A 19459-nucleotide genomic window follows, 5' to 3' on the forward strand; every position below is an offset into this window, starting at 1 on the left:
CTCAAAACATTTTCCTCAAAAGTTGCACGTGTCCCGTCTATCTTCGTTTGATCCCGACCTGTTACGATGGAAGAACAAATAAAAAAGAAAGACTGCCAACAAAACCAATAGCCGCGGGAACATCACGCTGTCCATTCTTCTGCTGATGGGCGTCCACACGGACACAGTTTCCCCCGCACACTTTCATCCAACAACCAGTACCAGCTCCAGTGCGCCCTGGGGCTAAAGTTTATCCATTACCGCGCGAATAATTTTACCTATTGCCGCAAGAGTTTGGCTTGCACTGGTGGTGATGGTGGCCAATTCTCGTAAGGTTAGATTTTATGCTTTGATCTAGCCGTAAAGTTGACCATATCCCCTTTCGCGGGGGGGGATGGTTTATAAAGCGGAACGGAATACAGCGATACATGCTAATCCTCCCCATGGTCTGTCTCTTTGCTATGATAGGTTTTGTGGTACGCTGTGAGATAAAGTGAATCATTTTACATTAGAATTTTGTTTACATCCAACATTAAGTGTGTACACCAAAGTTGATGGTTACTACGCTGCCGTAAACGAATGGCAGACTGTCGAAGTTAGAATTCGATACACAGCATACGATAAACTTCTACTAGCTGTTCTGTAAAGTTTTGCAGCTCATTTTTATCGATCTTTCAGGGATTTTAATATTTTCGATCCGTTGTTTGGCTTCAGTTTGATTGCTTGGTAATTCCCGACCAACTGAAGAGGTAAGTCACGAAAGTGTCAGGAGCAGTAATTACTGCTAGGGCACCAATAATTCCCCGTGGAATGCATTCTCCCTTCGTTGGAATGCTCGTGATGGCGCACGGCGTCGTGACATAGTCCGGTCAACAACTATATTCCAGGATGGTCGGTCCCTGACTGCAATTTCCCATCCACGTAGGCTCCGACAGGTTTTGTTTCGTTTGATCCAGTCAGCGAACTCGCAGTGTACACCTGGGCCTCGTGCCGAACTGGGGGTCACTGTCGAACATTTTCTTAATGGGGCTTGAGCCGGGCATCCCCATAACATTCCCCTGCCATCGTATCCTGCCACCGTCAAGATCCAGTACAGCTCAGCAAGCGCGTAGTTCATCCTTCTCTTCCACACTTCATGCTCCAAAGATGGCCCGGAGGATGCCATGTCAAACACGACCGGAGCGGTTACATCCTCCGCTCGGAAGATCCAAGGCTCGTGTCCATAGAGGACCACCGGACGAATCAATGTGCGATACATCTCACATTTAGTGCGGTCTCGAAGTCTTCTGGATTTCATCAGACGGTGAAGCTCGTTGTTTGTCTCCGGATTTTGTTGCTTGTTACGTTGTCCGAAGTAACGACCGGGCCAAAATAGTAGAACTCCTCTAACATCTCGAGGTTATCGCCGTCAACTACCACGCGCTGAGCCTCCTGCAAGCAGGTATTTCGACTTCGTCGCAGCGATTCTCAACCCAATTCTTGCTGCTTACACCTCACACTCCTTCACTGTCGTCTTGCCAATGATGTCAATGTCATTCGCGAAACCAAGAAATTCGAGAAACCGGTAGAAGATCGTGCAACGGAGGTCGTTCTCTAACCTCACGCTTTGTACGACACCTTTCAAAGCGATATTGATATAGTAGACAGGAGAGTCCGGTACCTTGCCTCAGACCCCTGTAAGATTCGAACTCCGATTCCGGTCAACAGTAAAACAATTGCGATGGCTATTAAGTTAATGGCGCGTTATTGCTAGTTTTTTTCGATCAAACTCTCCGATTCATTTTGATATTAAGGATGTTGGGTTTGAAGAATTCCTAAAGATATACACCCAATGGCTCTGGATCGCTTTCGCTTGGTAATGTAAACACAACTTCTTCTCGAAATCGAAATATCTACATACCGTGTTGTGTACAAATCTTTCAGAACTATTTTATTAGTTGGCGTTTCCATAGTGATGGACTAACTACTTAACTCAAGACTGAAGTCAGAGGCATATCACGAGCTAGAAGTTACTGGGGAATAATCAATGGAAGAATTTACAATGTTTAGTCCCTAATTAGTGTTTTTTTTTTAATCCTTCATCAGAGCACTTCATATAGAACTTTGGTTTTGATTGAAAGCATTCGTCCACTAACGCCGTGGATGTCTCAAACATGCTGTTTGCTTCACACGCCATCTTCAATACTGTCAATACCATCATCTTACGTGCTTTCCATGCTGGATTTCCGTAACGCACACCCATTCTGATCCCGAAATATTAGAATTTTTGCTTTGTCGATGCCACCTGCCTGTCTGTCCTGTCAAGGTTGTGTCATAACAGCCATGCTGTGCGGAACATTTGACTGACGCTTTAAGGCATTTCCTGTCAGTGAAATGTTAGCCAAAAAGAAAAACCTGCGAATTCCAAGGAAGAAGAATTGTAAATTATTAAAAAGGAGGGAATATTTCACCACTTTTTCATTTCACGTTTGTTTGGCAAACATTTCGTTAGCGGGAATTGCCTTAAAGAGTCTGTTAAACATTCAAGACAGCATGACTGTTATGACACAGTATCGACGAGACAGACAGACAGCCGGGTATCGACTGCATCTTCTAGTGAATCATTATTTTTTACTTAACTTGTTTCACAATCCGCTTACCATACTGGCCAGAACGGTGACAAAAAATGGGTAACGTACACGAAGTACAACACAAGCAACAAAGTACGTGCAATGGGAACAAGTTGTGTTTTTCGCCCAAACTAGAGACATTCAACAACCGTCCCGTTGAAGTATGTCGCCCGTGTGCATAAAAGACACCCGTGCGTTGTACAGCGGTGACCGGCAGGAATGGTCTTAAACGGGGCACTTGAATTGTTAGTCACGCGACCGACCGGCCTGATTAAAGCAAAACTCCCCCCCGTAATGGTAGTTACGCCATGTTTTCATGGCGATCCGGGAGGGGATACAAAACCTCCCAAACCCCGATCCACGCCCATCACAATGTAGCCACAGATTAAGCTCCGGTGTCTTAGTCTCGGGGAGAATGCATTAAAATAGCCCGAGGGAGACGAAGCGCGGACGATAAGCGAAATTTCACGATAAGCGGGTACCGACCCGCCGTCCAGCAACAGCATCAAACACTAGCGTTGTGATGAAGCATTACAGGATGTGGTATCGTTCCAGTGGCGTCCTTTTCGTTTATCGTACATTTTCCCGTCCTTCGTTGAGGATGGCTTCCCGCGGCAGGGGAGTCCGTACTGGCATCCGTAGGTAATGTCGCACCGACGTCGACGCAATGTCGGAATGTTAATGTAGTAGCCTCACGTGCTTGTATTGTTTTGCCGAGAATGTTTGAAGGATTAATCAAACGAGTACGGATCGCGCACCGCCCATCGCGGTGGAAGATGTAAAACGAACAGTGTAAAAGTAAAATCCTTCCCTCGCTCGTTCCATTCTGCTCTTGATGCTGCCGATTATGATGCGTTCCCGGTTGGCGTGATGTTACTTTCACGCCACACCGAAATCACATGTTGGGGCCCATCGGGCCCACTAGTTCAGCATCCAGCAATGTACGTCGTTGCGAAAGCGAACGTCGGAACTGATACGCGGCGCACAGCGAACCCAGCACTCGAATCGGGCTTTGGAACTTCATTCGCCTTCCCCTGTGCACGAAATGCACGTCCGGAGGCAATGCGCCGACTCACCACCCCTAAAAAAAAAAAACCAAACAGAACAGGGGAGTTTGTTTTTGTTGACGTCTTCGCCTCAAAATCGACAAGAAAGATCCACCCCAAACCGTAAGCGCCCACCGGCGGGACCACCTCCGGAACATCCTTCCGACCCACGACAACTTTCTAGTAGCATCAAACAAAAAAAAGGAGCTGACTAACCACATATGGTTGTTATTGTATTTTATGTGTTTTTACGCTTCGTAAGCTCATGCTCGGCGCGTTAGTAGTCCGTTCTGTTCCATCGGGTCCTTTTATCCTTGCCTCGTCTGCCTATAGGACCTCTCTCAACAGCGACAAAAAAACTGGGTGTCATGCTGCTTTTACGCGTATGTGTGTCTAACAATGCACTCTTGAGCGCGGAATGCCTCACCTACCCATAATAACTCTTTCGTATTCCAAATGAATGACTTGTTTGGCTGAATGCCAAGCGGGTGGCCCGGGACCGGGGGAGGGTTTTTTTTCCTATTCCACCAGGAGCAGAAGCGTTGCTTTACCGTTTGTTGCCATTCCATCAGCGAGGGGACCGTTTGCTGAAGCCAAGAAATTGCAATATGAATAGCCGCGTTGAAAACATAGTGCTTGAAAATGTGAAGGTCACTGGTGTGGCAGAAAATTGGTTCCAAGAAAGCAGTGGTTTACTAATAACAGCACACACACGCTGCTGTTTGCGCTGCGCTGCTGCTGTGTGGTTAGTACATATTGGGTGTAGTGCTTGGGATTGCGTTATTCGGTTAAAGCAATCATACTGCTGTTGCTGTACACACACATTAAGGTGTTTTGAATGGGTGGGTTTTTTCACTATCAGTACATGTGCTATATGAGCTTTATCCAATGCCTACAAGTAATATGCAAGATCTTCAGAGTAAGTATTCTGCTGCTGTCGGGGGAGAAAATGTGAACAGGAGAAATTCGGGGTTTGTGAAGTTTTTCCTTCAGTCTTGATTAGGTTTTCAATCCAGAAGACGAACTTCCGGTGTGAAACACCCTGTACAGGAGTTGGAACTCCTGATGTAGTGTCTAGTGAGAACTACTGTTGTACTTAAGGAATCTTTTGAGAAGAGTCATTCGTGTGAATCTTTAACGAGGAGTCATTCAAATGTGGAATCGATTCTCATAAGGTTCATGAATCCTTAGAGCAGCAGTGGCTGTTCATTTCCCTTGGATGTCTAAAGCGGAATGGTAGCTGAGTCTTTTTTTTTCCTAAAGACTGAAGATCTAGGCGGAGACATGACGGGCGATGTACATGACGGACAACCTCATAGGGCCGCAGAACCGCAGAGGTCATAAATCTCAGAAGGTTCATGAATTTTTGAAATAGAGATTCAGATTCATCTATTAGATCTGAATCAAATTCTTCCAACACTACTGAGCATCTTCTCTGTCACATGTTGTACGGAGCTTCCTCATCCAGAATCAAGGTCTCTCGAAGATATTTTCATTATTTTGCCTTTTATCTGCAAGATGCTTTCACCTCTACATTACAAGGTTTTCTTCCGCAGATCGTTATAAGATCAGCAACTTCAGAACCACTAAGTTCCTTCATAGTAAATTCAGATTGCTTCAGTCTTTCTAGTGTTTCTATTCAAATTTAGTACAGTTCTAATTATTTTTCTACTTCAAACGGCCGTGGTTCACTTTATTCGACACACGGAGTCGTCAAAGTTTTTTAATCATAATTTTCGTTGTAAAGGATCTCTTACCCCCTTGGACAGACCAAGTACTCCAAGTGTATGTCGTGACATGACGAAGAAGAAAGTTTTCTTTGTGCATCCGATGCTATCCTCGGTCAAGAGTCCTCAAGAGTCGTGAATAGTTTCAGATCGTCGGCATACAATAAGCAACAGTTCTCAAGGATGCTTAGCACAATAATTCACAAGTGATAAGCAGAGTGATGATTGCAGGACACTTCCCTAGGGGTACTTCAAAACTGATAATGAACCAAGCGTACTTTCTTCTCCCGAGCCGCCATAAAATGTTGAATCTTTGTATGTATTTGCGAGAAACAAAAACTTCGAAAATATTGTTAAATTGCACTGCCAAAACTTGGTGCAGTGCGTATCTACAGTCTTTCTATCTGTACACGGTTCAAGGGATTGTAACACAATTAATAGTTTTGTGCAAAGCCTTGGAGCCAGGGTCATCCCGCTCAGAGCACGGTGCTTCATATTGAAATTGACTCGAGTGCACGAGCTGCGAGTACCGTGTCTGATATCATAGCTGTAGCCTTCGTAACACTAGCCTCAATAGAAGAATGGTCCTCCATTGCAGATGCAAATTTGATTACAGCTTCGTTCTATGCACCTTGGGACAATACATTCGATCGAGATAGCCATGAGCATTGCGACAGTTCGTCAGAACACTAATCCGCCAGGTGCAGGAATATCCTTTGCAATTCGAACTATCGCGTTCGAAACATCCACACTGGCCGATGAATTTGAATTCCCTGCAACGCAGAACGATACTATCAAATTGGATTAGTTGTAGCTGGTTGTTGGATGTTGCTCTTCTAATACGACAATATATGTTCCTGCATAATTGATATTTTCGATTTGTTGTGTCCACCGACACAACACACAGCTATATGGTCCATATTTTCAACGATTAAATTGACTATTGCCACATCATCTACGCGGACGAACTATCGGTTCGACCCCAATTCCTCACAGCGTTTATACAGTTGTGCCAATTCTAGCATCCTTCCTTAGACTTCACAACTTTTAGAAGTCCGTTTTTATTTAATAAAGAACGGCCAGTCCGAATTACTATTTTACAACTCCGTTCTACTACAACGTTAAATTCAACGTAGTAATTAGAGGAAATTACTTTCTAATCGCCCGTACAACACCTGATAAACGGGCCCAACAGGAAATGCTTCCGTCCAAACGCGGCACGCACTTATTTCAAGGCAATAAATCATCCGGAGCGCATGTTGCTTTCGAGTACACAACGGGAAAATTACACACTACCTCCCCCAATACAACAAATAACAACCATGCTGTAAAAGTTCTGAAGCGATTATTATTATGATTGGCTTAAACAAAAACCGGTAGATAAGTAAACGCGATTTTTTCGATTGTTTTATGGTGGAGCAGCTAATCAATCTAGCTTTCCTGGCTGTGCCCGTTAACTATTCACGGTACGAAAATAGAACGTGATTACAGCCTATTTACAAGTTTGTAGAATTCAACAACATGACATGAGATTAAATATGTGAGCGCCACTGATATTCGCAGCGTATCTTCGTGGCGTTTTATCTGGGGCACCAAAATCATTCGTATGGCACGGGTATCACTTACATAGGGATCTTAATCTTAGCATTCCAATAGTCACCACACGTATGCTGCTGGTATATAGGGCAGTGTGATGGTGACACTTGACAGGACCGGTTTAAACTCCGATCCGGACCTATCCGAACCCGTAAACCAGAAATGACAGGTAGGTCAACTTTGGTACCAAGTTGACCTAGTAGGCCTTGAAGATATGCTGTTGCAGTACAAGGGTGTTTGAGAGTCAGGAAGACATATCTTGGGTGGATGATTATGGCAATACCCCAAATGCCATTGGATGAACGGTGGTCAAATCGAATCCAGTACCAACAAAGATAAGATCTTGTACCAGTGTGAGGTCTGCTGCTAGATCAGTGTCCTATTCGTGCCATATTGAAGTGCGGGAAGTTTATGTAGCCAGTATTATAAATGTTTACCTTACCGAAGACGATAAGAGGAAGTCATCGTAATATCCTTACCATGTCTAAACTAATGTTCGTACTTCTCATACTAATGATCGGATTTAGCATTGGGCTTAAAGTGAGACAGCTTCAACATGACATTCGGTCAGTTTAAACTTCCTTATCATGAATGTTTGGGACGTTTAATTTCTTTAATTTCGATTTATTTGTACTTGATCAACTTACAGCAACTGTACAAAAAGTGTAACAGTAGTGTCAAGAAGTGCTAAAATAACTTCTAAAAATACCTTGAATCACATCTCTATACCTCTAGGAACCAAAACTCGTCAAGCAATGTATTGCTTATGGCTTTCAGGCTTACTGATGTTTACAAGGTTCAGTACAAAGTACAGCTGACATTCGCCTTCAAATCGCACCGCTTCTTGCCCGCGTCCCAGTAAAGTCCCGGCGCACAGAGCGCTTGAATGGCTGTTCCCGCCCGGCAGATGAAGTACTCGTCGCAACGTTCCACCCCCGGCAGAAACACGATCTCGTTCGGATCATCCTCCTCCGGACAGAGTTCCTGTTCGCACTTGACGCGCTCCACGGGATTGCAAACCTTCTTCTGTCGATCAAACGCATATCCTTCGGCACACTGACTGACGAACGATGCGCCCTCCGAGCAGGTTATGAATTGAGTGCAATTTTGTGGATGTGGCAGAATCTGCACACCCAGCTTCTCGGAACAAATGTGGCACATCACCTTGTCCTGGTAGTCACACAACTGTTCCAGCTCGTTGTAGTAGAAATCCCCAGGACACTTGTTGGCCGTTGCGGTTTCATTGCGGCAGTAGTGATACGATTTGCAGTCGTTGAGATCGCGTACAAAATAACCATCCGGAACTCCAACACAAAGGTTTGACACTACCGCGATTGGGTCACCGATAACTTCCAGCCCCATCATGGCCACGATCGAAATAAGCAGCAGCGCTTTAAGGCTCATTGTCTGTCTGTGTCTGATGACTTTCCTGGTGCGAAAATTGCGTTCCACTTCTTGGCAATACTGAATGAATGTTGCTCGATTGCCGCTCAATATATATGGGATTTGATCTTGCCCAATCGCGACCGCATTTATCGCACGCGCCATTCCTGTGACAAAAGTTGCATCGTAACGTAATCCGCCTTTTCGCACTAATCTAATCGCCTTAATATTGCAGACATAATTTTATCAATTACGTGGGAAGTAACCGTGGCACATTAGTTGTATTTTCGTGATAAACATACGACCTTTCCCCATGGCGAGAGTAACGATAGCAGTTGTTCTCGGAGGAAAAAAAACAAATCATTCGCAATTAAATGTCCAAGTTGCCCGTATGCCATGAGCATGTGTTTAGCCATCCACGTTAGTTTATGATTCCAGAGCGATTGTGATTGACATTCGTATGATAGCGAGTCGAACTTTATGAATCAACCAAGTACCATCTGTAGCCTTTACCACCTCCGAAACTGGCTGGAATCGATCAGAACCGCATCAAAACAACGCTCCCTTTAAGCTATTCAGTGGCTGTCATTTTTGACATACATGGTAACCAGACGAATGATCTACTTACATACAACTGACATTTATGTAGACGTTTTCATTGTCAAGCTGGGCTACAATTCCGATGAACGAACAACTGGGCTAATCAGCTCGGCCAGGTTAGATCACAACATTTTGAGAGGAATCTCCATTGTTAACAGTTTCCTATCCATAATTTCGGTTCCAAGGACCAAGATTTTCCACTATCTGATCGGTCCGTTCGAAAGCATCACCTACTTAGAAATGCCTTGTCCTTGACAGTATCTTTATTACTATAACGATATTATTGGTAATATACTTACAACATTTTTGAAGGTCCAACTCTGTAATTTGAAGGTCCACTACTACTTTTAGCAGATCGTGGACGGATCCCAAGTGTAATGATTCTTGTTTAATCAGCGAATAACCTCTTTCTTGGCTATATATTAGCTGTAACGTTTATGTATTTGTTACACTAAGTTGTTTGCTTGGAGTACGGCCGCTACCGCCGCTCAGGACGCATGATATCCGTGGCGCCCTCTGTTGGGTACTAGCGTTCTTTTATGCTTCAATGCTCTGCTTTGTGGAAGAGCTTCAACTAATATAGAACGCTATTGTAACTAACCTGTAGAACAGTTTAAAGCAACATACTGATTTATTTACTTATCCGGCGCTACAATCTGCTGTAGTTCTCTCAACTGCGCTCGGTCGATCGCCGTCGCTAGCTACCGGTCTAAGCAGGCATTGGATCTCAATTTGGATGTTTGGATGTGGGCAACTTTAAAGAACTTTACCGGCTGAGTTCGTCCGGTATCATTCCCATGGCATGATCAGCCCGATGAAGCCTTCTCGAGTTTAATCCTCTGTACGACAGTTCAAAGAAATTATCTTTGTCAAAAGATTTAATTTAATACAGTTTCACATGGTACTTGTCCAAGTCGTGTAAGCTTTTGGCTGAGATTCCAAAAGGTCTCAGTAACATTATATAGTTAACGCTGGTTATGCTATCAGATATTTCCATTGTTTATCATCCAACTTTTGGTAGGTAAGAGCATTCTTACTAAGGTTTTATCATTAACGACACAACAAAATTGGTTTTAAAGTTTACAAAATGATTTTATTTATAAATAATAATACTTAATTTTGAAATTTAGTATCTCCCTCAGTGCGGTACACTGAGGGGCTTTGGTTCCTTATGGTTAAAAATTTCGAGAATTCCACATTTACTGCATGGTTCAGTACAAAGTACAGCTGACATTCGCCATCAAATCGCACCGCTTCTTGCCCGCGTCCCAGTAAAGTCCCGGCGCACAGAGCGCTTGAATGGCTGTTCCCGCCCGGCAGATGAAGTACTCGTCGCAACGTTCCACCCCCGGCAGAAACACGATCTCGTTCGGATCATCCTCCTCCGGACAGAGTTCCTGTTCGCACTTGACGCGCTCCACGGGATTGCAAACCTTCTTCTGTCGATCAAACGCATATCCTTCGGCACACCGACTGACGAACGATACGCCCTCGGAGCAGGTTATGAATTGGGTGCAATCTTGTGGATGTGGCAGAATCTGCACACCCAGCTTCTCCGAACAAATGTGGCACATCACCTTGTCTTGGTAGTCACACAACTGTTCCAGCTCGTTGTAGTAGAAATCGCCGGGACACTTGTTGCTCGCTGTGGTACCGTTGAAACAGTAGTGGTAGGCTTGACAATCGTTTAGATCACGCACAAAATAGCCATCCGGTTCACCAACACACGGGTTTGACACTACTCCAATTGGGTCACCGAAAACTTCCTGCCAGCCCATCGTGGCCACGATCGAAATAAGCAACAGTGCTTTAAGGCTCATTGTTTGTCCGTTTGATGGTTGTTTTGCTGTGCTACGAAATTGATTTCGACTTGTTGGCAATACTGAATGATTTGTGGTCGATTGAGCCTTCATATATATATATATGCCTGGATCGCACTCAATTCCCAGCGTTTATCACTCACCCCATGCATGTGACAAAAGTTGCATCGTAACGTAATCCGGGTCTGTTCATTAATCTTATCGCTTATTTTAAACATAATTCCATCACTTACCAGTCACCCAATTGTGGTATAATCATTCCATTCAATCATTATTCCTTTAGTAAACAAGCGTTTTCCCCCGAGGGGTTTTGTGCAGTTGTTTCGAGAAGCAAACACAACTCATTCACAATTAAAGTTCCACATTGCCAACACGCTGCATCTGCAGCGGTGACGAGCATCTGCTTGGCGTGTGCTATCCGTACCTTCGTAATGGACCAGAACTCGTAACGGCTTGCAGGCGAACCTTTCGCAGCGGAGTGAATTAAACATTCAAACTTTAAGCTACGTACGAACGGTGGCCGTGCGGTGCACCAGAACAATGGCTGCCCGGATTGCTGGCATGTTGTCCCGGACGGTAGGGGCAGCCAGCCGGTGGTATGTCAACAAACTTTTTCACTGTCCGGGCCCAACACCGGGGGCCCGGGAAGCTCAATTGTTTCTTCCACCCGACAAATCGGAGCACGAGTGTGCCATAGCGTTGCTCTGGGTCATATGCAAACTTAACGACGTAATGCAGGGCATCGAGCAAGCTTTGTGCAAGGACGAACGAGATGGGGGATGTCATTTTAATAATTGAATAATCCTACCTAAACTTTCTTCGACCTGATCGTGTCCCGGTGTCATCGTCAGCCGAAGCTTCAGCTGCACTTACACGAAAGCTGCCGACCAAACCAGCCAGCTGGAACGTTAATTGTTCTTGTACGGCGAGAGTCGACGACAACACACGGAATCTCGGGCATGTTGAAGCTTCTGGCTGCTGTACAGGTTGCACTGTGTGGCTTTTGTTGGAGACGAGACATGCCACAGATGGATTATTGGCAATAATGGTTTGCGTTAATGCATATGCTAATGGTGGGGGAATATTTAAACAATGTCGTCCGTGTGTTTTAACGCGCTTCTTGCACTTGCTGGGAGAAAATGGAACCACCATAAGTTGGGTAACACGTTAATGAATTTCATCAACTGCAATCTGTGTCCTTCCGGAGAAATGCCACTTTGTATTTGAAGTGATTCTACGTGACTGGGCGTTTAGTCGTATGTAGCATCTTAGTCCTGGTCTCCTGTTAGGTGACTCCTCAGACATTGAATACCATTATTGAAAGTGTAAAGAATTTTAATACAACATAATGTTTGTGGTATTTCTATATCAATTCAACACAATTAAGGGCCCCTTACGTTCCAACACACATTATTGCAACATCAAAATAATCCTTCGTGCATGTTTCTTTCCAAGCTAATCTCTATGTACAGGAAGCCATTAAACAGTGAACTTTGTGATATCAATGAATATGGTGACTCGCATTTACAGCACCTGTTATTCACACGCAATCGCCAGTAGTATCAGCGTATCAGGCTTACTATTAATAGACGATTCGTAACGCCGGAAGGTTTCGCCATTCGCGATAATCGGCCAATCAAATGACCAATTGTGAAATGGTGTGACAAGTTCCAGTCTCATGGTAATGCATTTCCGAGTGCAATAAATGGGATCTTTGCAATGGGAAACCAGTTAAATTATCTGAAATATTTAATATTATATATATAGGAGAAATATTTTAAACGTCATACAGTTTGACGTTATATGAGCTGTTATGACTATCCACATCATGCACTTACTGGAATAGATGTTTTCATCACATGTTTACCAAGCCCAGCGATTGACGTCGAAGACTTCTAAACGCGGTTAGTAGTGCATAGTAATGTGCTATCAGTTCTATTTACTATCAACCTGTTATTAACCTGTTATTAATCCTCATGGTCTTATTACAATTTTGGTATGATATATGTACTTAAAAATATACAGCTTTGCTTTACTTACTAACTTACCCAACGTCATAACCACTTCGCGGTCTTTCAATCCCATAAGACTCCGATCCTCGTCTGGAGGGCCTCGTACTTTAGAATTACTGGATGCCACGAGTGCGAGTGCCAGTCAGTCAGTCATATGTTTCATTGGAATACTTTTATGATGCATGAGAAGAGGATTTGAAACAAACAATGTTCTCAATTTTTTATTTGGTTGTTGCTACAAATTGCTAACAGGCCATTCAAATCCACTCTAGCTCATTGTGCACTATGGTCGAAAATTACTTGGTCATAATTAACATGCAAAGATGACATTTGTCAAAATGACATGCGAGAAGTCAACTCACACACACCCACACACATTTTCAATCACTCTCCGAAAATCGGTCTCTGATTCCCGATCCGTTTTGTATAAACAGTGAAAGTTACATAACTCAAAGTACGTTGTTATAATAGTTTTCCCAGTTAAACCCTTTTCGTACACTGCCACTAAACGCACTTCCAATTGCATCGTTTTCAGAATGGCTGGCGGTGGTGATGAAAGCAAACTTACCGGACTCTCCCGTTACTTCAATGGCGAGACCATGCGGGGCCGTGCAAATGTAAATACCGTGCATCTGCCGGAAAAATTCCACCTGCTAACATTAACGCATTGCTCTTTTCTTTTCGCACGTGTCTGAAACAGGTCGCGAAAGCCACCTATGCATCCATTGGACTGCTGATTTTGTACTTCTCACTGAAGCCGAGCAAGAAGTAAGGAGCGCGAACGCCGTACATGTTTACGCTCGGTTATAGGATTACTTCGCGAAGTGTACCCGGTGGTGAAATACATTATGCAACAGTCAAGTAAAACCTAGAATTTCGTGTTCCGGTGCTTAATTTGCATGCGAATGGACGTGGGTCGGATACTTTCGGATGCTAACTGGACTAGAGAAATGAGACAGGATCGTCAACTTTTGCCATCCACCACATCCTTCTTCATTAGTGCACCTTAAAGCGTAAGGTTCTGTAGATCTAGCTTACGAATAATGTCTTTCGCTTTGTTCAATGTGTGTCCCTGCGTGCTTGAGTCTGCCATCTGATGCAAATTCTCCAAATACTGATCGATATTGTCTACTGTAGCTCCGGGACAATCGCTGGAGATGGGTAATCCCTGCAGTGCATTAGCCAGTGTGGTTCGCAACTTTAGCAGATAGCTCTCTAGCACAGCATTCCGCGCATCCAGACTGCTCGTTTCACTGTCCAGCTTTAGAATACCATTTTCCATGTTTTCAACGTGCTTTTCCAGCACGGAATTCTGCTGCTCATAATCTATGTTGGATTTGCGTAACGTACGCAACTCCGAATCGACGACTTTGTTGTGGTCAAGAAAATCTTCCGTAAAGATGGGTATATCATAATCCCCTTGGCGTGACACTTTAGGCTCCACTTTCCCATTGACATACGGAATGGCCGGTATGGTTACCTTTGGTTCCGCTACTTCCTTCTTCGCCACTTGTGCCTCGATCTGCAATGCTTTTGCTTTCGCCTCATTGTTCAGTTTGTATTCCGATATTTCCTTGTTGTACCGTTCCTTATCCACTTCGGCCGCTTCCAGGTACGGTTTCTTTCGATCTTCCGGTAACTTGGACCACTCTTCTGCCATAATTTTCGTTATCTCAATGGGCGTTAGAGTTGGATTTTTTTGCCGCACACCTTCTCGATTCTCGTTCATGTAGCGAACATACCCTGAAGAAAGAAAAGCAGAGCGGATGTCATTTGCTTGTGGGATAAATCATTCCCAGCCTGGCTTACCAGTAAGCGGATGTTTCGGAGCATTTGCATCCTTCGGTGGTTTTGGTCGCTTTTTCTTCGTGGTTTTCGGTGTCGACTGTTTCGCTGCCGGTGCCTTTGTTCCACTACCGGAAGGAACTGCATTCGGGATCGGATCGGGAACTTTTTCCTCACTTTTAACTGGTTCCAGTGCTGGCGGTTCCTTTACCGTATCGCTCACATCAGCTGGTGCGGGTTTGTTGTCCGATTCTTCAGGTTTTTCTTTTTCCATCGTAAGCGATACTGAAAATCAAGCCAAAATACTATTTTTCGACGGTGTGTGTGTGTGTGTATTCTTTTTTGTTTGTATTGTTGAAATCAATAAACACAGTTTAAGCGCACTTTTGACGTTTCGGTGCATTTTGAGACGATTGTTTATATGATGCAGTCCGGTTCTTCATTTTACAAAGGCGCTGTAAAATAATCGTGTGTTGCGCGTTCGTTACGTTAATCTCTATTATTTTAACAATTCGTAACAAATATTCACGTAGATATATTGAGCAACCCAAACTGTACGAGAGGGCTCTAGTTTATCTATTTTCGTTCCAATAAAAAACGATGCAACTCTCGGTGCCTAGTGAGTGCCGACTGCATTGCATTTTGAAAGCCATATGTTTTCCATCTGTCAAAGTCGTTGCATCACAAAATACAAAAAAAAAACACTCGCAGCGAAAGTTTTTGAAAATCCATTGCGCTCAACGCTAAACAAACATTATTTTACATTTTTAACTGCTCTGTATAAACGTAGCTTTCGCGTTAGTGTTTAGCGTTGTGGTAACGTGTTGTCGCAGTGGAATTAGCGAGCAGCAAACACCAAACACACCCACCCATACAAGCCCGGCGATATTTTTGTACCGCCAATTAATTTCAATTCGCCATCTATTCTCTCCGCTACAGAACCATGGTTTGTGGTTGCTACCGTGTTAGTTAGAACCATTAACGCAATAAGTGCAAAAGTGTCCGGTTCGTTGGCTCCGATTCGCGTGCCAACACAAGTGAACGATGGCTATGAAGTTGCTCCCGAATAGTACGCTAGCCCTGCGGAAGTTCAATAAGTATTTGCGTAAAAATGTGAAAGATCAATCGGCCAGCATATTACGCCTGTGGACAACGCAATGCGAGTTCCTGTTTGCCCAACAGTTGCGAAGAAGCCAACAGATATTTGCCCACTACGCTAAGATCTGGGAGGAACGCGCGCTACGTGAATTGCTGCGGCGTTTCCGTGGACAGGTAAGGCCCCCCAGGCGCCATCCCGAACGAAAGGGAATTGGGTTTATGTAACAGGACACACACTAGCGACGAATTTATAACCAGGACCCCCGAAAAAGGAAATCAACAAGATAACAGTATATCAGCTCGCGATGGTTGGTTTCGCGGTGGGGTTCGAGCGAATTGCGATAGGGTTTATTTTTAGCCGACCACAAAGCAGCAACACCCACCTAATCATGTATTTCCGATGGCTAGCAAAACAAGCACTGTTTACGGATAGAAATGCACTTTTACATTGCATCCTTACTGACGTACATCTTTTTACGACGCGCGCGTTCTGTTCATTCGTAGGTACAGCGGCATGCCAAAGGGTTCATGCTGTCGTCCGCGGCACTGCTCACCTTCGACTGGGAACGCGAACGGATCGAGCTGGAATCGGTCCAGGAACACATGGATGACTTTCAATTTCTGGAGCGTCTACAGCTGGAAACAATCTACTGCAAGCGGTGCGAGAAACGGAAGCAAATTGATTCTCGCGTCGAAGGAATCAACTACTGCTGCTGCCCGAAGAATGTGACGGAAATGTTGTCGGCCGAACCGAGCGTTTACACTGCCTGGGAACCGTACATTGAACAGAAGCGCATGATAACGTGGCGTCAGGAAATTAAGCCAGGACTGTTTGCCTACAAAGGTACGCATATGATCGGTACGATCTACGCAGAAACCATTCCTCACCATTATTACCATTTACGCAGTTTACGTGGAATATCCCGACGTGACGGCGGAAGATTTTCTCCACGTGCAAATCGATGTCGAGTATCGGAAAAAGTGGGACAACACTGCCGTCAATTTGGAGGTGATAGACGAAGACTCAGCCAAAGGATCCAACAGTCACATCATCTACTGGGAAGCTTTATGGCCCGTATGTCGTGCAGCACACGTATAGTATCGGCCTTTTAAACGCTTATAATGTGTTATCTTTGCTCCCCTTCCCAAAACAGAAACTCTTTGCCAATCGTGATTATGTGTACAACAGGCGCTTCTTTATCGATCGCAGCCGGCGTGTGATAATGATCGTGAACAAAAGCGTGGAACACCCCAAGTGTCCGGCGAAACCGCACACGCAGCGTGTCCACGAGTATTGGAGCTACATGGTGATTAAACCGACGACTGCCTTCAACAAGCCAGGCGTTTCCTTCGTGCTGACGTACTTCGACAATCCCGGACTATCGATACCGAAGTACATTACCACGTGGGTGGCCAAAAAGCAAATGCCCGACTTCCTACGCCAACTGCACCAAGCGACGGTGAACTATGCGAAGGCGAAGCGCCAGAATGAGACCCGCATTATTGAGTTTTGGGATAAGCATAAGGATCCAGGCTTTGAGTATCCGCCGGATACGCTGCTCGGTTACAGTACGGAAGATTTCCACGAGGCACAAAAGCAAGAGGAAGAATCTAGTCTACAGCAAGGTGCGTACACGGTGCTTCCTTTCTTTGTGTTTCATCCGATCGGGTTGGTGGCTGTAATACCTTTACGATGTATCTAATCTTTGCTCGTATGTAAAATGAATGTTCGTATTTCTCTTTCTCTTTCTCTCCCATTGCCATTTCCTACTGGCCGCCCATTGCCATGTTTTTACATTTGGGGACATTCCATTAATGGTGCTGGCAATCCTTCTGCTGTACGTATGTTCCAATTACAAACCATTTTACATTAAACCTTTTACCATCCATTCCGCCCATTAGTGGTAGAGAAAAAGTTAAAATTTTGGCGCTATATATTGTTCAAAATTAAATAAACCGTTCCATATTGTTAGACTAATGTTATGAATAGAGGAAATGGTTTTCCCGATCAAGAAAAAACAGTCAACGAACGTGAGGTAATAATTGAAAGTTGCTAAAGATGTCACTTCAGTATCAGAACACATACTTTAAGTAAAAGCACATTGATTCTTAGTTCGTGGTCATTGTAAAAGTACGTGCTTCACTTTTAATGTTTCGTGTTTACGGGTGCAGTCTATGTTTGTTTTAATTGTTCACTCAATGTTTGGTGATCATCCAAAGACTCTTTCTCAATTTTGTTGGCTGGGTTTATGTCTGTATGAATTTTCTATACTAATAATTTTCTTATTTATTTTTCTGCAGTAAATGGTAATTATGTCGAAGCCAAAGCATCGTCTCGTGCTCTTGCTTCAGCAACTGCAAAGACGAACACTGAGCCGCTGCTGCCACAGAACGAAAAGGGCAACAGTTCGTGCAACGGTGCGAAAGATCCCAGCGACAGTCAGCCAGAGGAAAGTGCACCGGTAAAGAAATCATCCTGGTGGAGTTACCTATATTCGTACATTTACTTCGTTTAAACTGTACCAAACTATACTACCACACTCAATCCGGCTTAGAGCAGGGTGGTCCGTGTATGCCGGATGCACATCGAAATCCAAACTAATCTATTACAAAATATTCCCAGCTGCGCGCGCGCGTGCACGGGAAAGCCCAAAGTCCACATTCAAGCAAATGAATGACAACGTGTTCGACAATGTTTTCGTAGGGCACTTCGAAACACTTGCAAACAAAACAAAATAATAAGCAAACAGTTTATCACCCATTAACTAACGCGACAACGTAGTAGTGAAGCTCGTAAAATACCTCAAGTTTGCCGGTTTATACCTTTGCTCAGCATATTAAATTAAGTAGGAAAAATGGAAAACGGTAGCGAAACTGCAGGAAAAAAAAAGCCTATGCAATAATACCTTTAACCGATCGTTCGCTTTGCAACAGTTGTGCAAACGTTGTGTTTTACTCTTTTAAAATTGTGTTTTGGTTTGGTTCCTCTCTAACCCAGTCAGTATAATGTTGATAAGTGCAATTGTTATATTTTATTAGGGCTTGAACAACTTGTAAAAAAAAAATAAATCCGATTGTGTTTAGGACTAGGCGGTAAGGTAACGGTCGCAGTCATCTTTCTACGCTATATCGTTAGAATACTTAGGGAATGCTTCGGTACCGTTCGAATGGCGTGCTCTTATTTGTTAAAGGTTATAATAGTTCAACCAATCAATTCAAACGAACCTTGGGTATTTTTTTTCTATGTCTCCTGTTCCGAAATTTTCATTTAATTTTGTTACACGTAAATTATTTTATGAGCATTTATTGAAGTAGTTTATTTTGTATTTTTATTATGATAACATGCAAAAAGAGATTGCACAGATTAAACAATTTATTTTAAAAGCTTAAAGCTTTAACAAATATTCGTAGCGAAACGTTGTCCAAGAGAGACCAATGTCTAAACCGACCCACAGCCATTTGAACGCTAGTAAATGTTTGCTCGCCTAAGGTAGTACGCGTGTGGCTAACGTGTGTCAGTATCCTTACCCTGCGTGCGTGTTTTGGGTATAGAACGTTTTGTGAGCAACGAACATGTGTATACGATGATAGACGATCTATGCGTCACCGTAGCGGCAAACAGTACCCGGTTATCAGAAGTCGTACACTCTGTCGCTAAGCAACAACGCAGCAACCCATTTTCGGGTACCCAACACACAACACGTCATACCATCGATCAGGCAAGGTGCGTGCACAGGTACAAACGGAAGCAGCAACAGTGAAGCGTGTGGCAACAATGCTATCAGTGCAATGTGAAGCTTTAAT

At 43.9% G+C, this 19459-nt stretch overlaps 5 protein-coding genes across 5 annotated transcripts; 2 read left to right on the top strand and 3 right to left on the bottom strand.

Moving 5' to 3' along the window:
* Positions 1–7755: 7755 nt before the first annotated feature.
* Positions 7756–8361, bottom strand: LOC128713082 (peritrophin-1-like). Its single transcript, XM_053807946.1, has one exon. It carries the CDS (start codon positions 8359–8361, stop codon positions 7756–7758), a length of 606 nt encoding a protein of 201 aa, XP_053663921.1.
* Positions 8362–10151: 1790 nt separating this feature from the next.
* LOC128713083 (peritrophin-44-like) lies at positions 10152–10760 on the bottom strand. The gene has a single exon (XM_053807947.1). The coding sequence runs from the start codon at positions 10758–10760 to the stop codon at positions 10152–10154; it is 609 nt and encodes a 202-aa protein (XP_053663922.1).
* Positions 10761–13308: 2548 nt separating this feature from the next.
* LOC128713842 (ATP synthase membrane subunit K, mitochondrial-like) lies at positions 13309–13544 on the top strand. The gene is made up of 2 exons (XM_053808713.1): positions 13309–13389; positions 13473–13544. Exons 1-2 carry the CDS (start codon positions 13309–13311, stop codon positions 13542–13544), a joined length of 153 nt encoding a protein of 50 aa, XP_053664688.1.
* Positions 13545–13778: 234 nt separating this feature from the next.
* On the bottom strand, positions 13779–14831 carry LOC128714302 (high mobility group protein 20A). Its single transcript, XM_053809177.1, has 2 exons — positions 14582–14831; positions 13779–14515 (listed from the first exon to the last, which is right to left on the bottom strand). Exons 1-2 carry the CDS (start codon positions 14829–14831, stop codon positions 13779–13781), a joined length of 987 nt encoding a protein of 328 aa, XP_053665152.1.
* Positions 14832–15601: 770 nt separating this feature from the next.
* On the top strand, positions 15602–18171 carry LOC128714572 (stAR-related lipid transfer protein 7, mitochondrial). Its single transcript, XM_053809446.1, has 5 exons — positions 15602–15829; positions 16160–16499; positions 16564–16730; positions 16810–17281; positions 17957–18171. Exons 1-5 carry the CDS (start codon positions 15602–15604, stop codon positions 18169–18171), a joined length of 1422 nt encoding a protein of 473 aa, XP_053665421.1.
* Positions 18172–19459: the final 1288 nt, after the last annotated feature.

The sequence above is a fragment of the Anopheles marshallii genome, chromosome 3 (genome assembly GCF_943734725.1).
Source record: "Anopheles marshallii chromosome 3, idAnoMarsDA_429_01, whole genome shotgun sequence".
NCBI classification, from domain to species: domain Eukaryota; kingdom Metazoa; phylum Arthropoda; class Insecta; order Diptera; family Culicidae; genus Anopheles; species Anopheles marshallii.

Coding starts and splice junctions, on each gene's coding strand:
- LOC128713842 (XM_053808713.1), top strand. CDS start 13,309: ATGGCTGGCGGTGGTGATGAAAGCAAACTTACCGGACTCTCCCGTTAC. Junction 13,390..13,472: donor CCATGCGGGGCCGTGCAAAT/GTAAATACCGTG, acceptor TGTCTGAAACAG/GTCGCGAAAGCCACCTATGC.
- LOC128714572 (XM_053809446.1), top strand. CDS start 15,602: ATGGCTATGAAGTTGCTCCCGAATAGTACGCTAGCCCTGCGGAAGTTC. Junction 15,830..16,159: donor TGCGGCGTTTCCGTGGACAG/GTAAGGCCCCCC, acceptor GTTCATTCGTAG/GTACAGCGGCATGCCAAAGG. Junction 16,731..16,809: donor ACTGGGAAGCTTTATGGCCC/GTATGTCGTGCA, acceptor TTCCCAAAACAG/AAACTCTTTGCCAATCGTGA.
- LOC128713082 (XM_053807946.1), bottom strand. CDS start 8,361: ATGAGCCTTAAAGCGCTGCTGCTTATTTCGATCGTGGCCATGATGGGG.
- LOC128714302 (XM_053809177.1), bottom strand. CDS start 14,831: ATGGAAAAAGAAAAACCTGAAGAATCGGACAACAAACCCGCACCAGCT. Junction 14,516..14,581: donor TCCGAAACATCCGCTTACTG/GTAAGCCAGGCT, acceptor TTCTTTCTTCAG/GGTATGTTCGCTACATGAAC.
- LOC128713083 (XM_053807947.1), bottom strand. CDS start 10,760: ATGAGCCTTAAAGCACTGTTGCTTATTTCGATCGTGGCCACGATGGGC.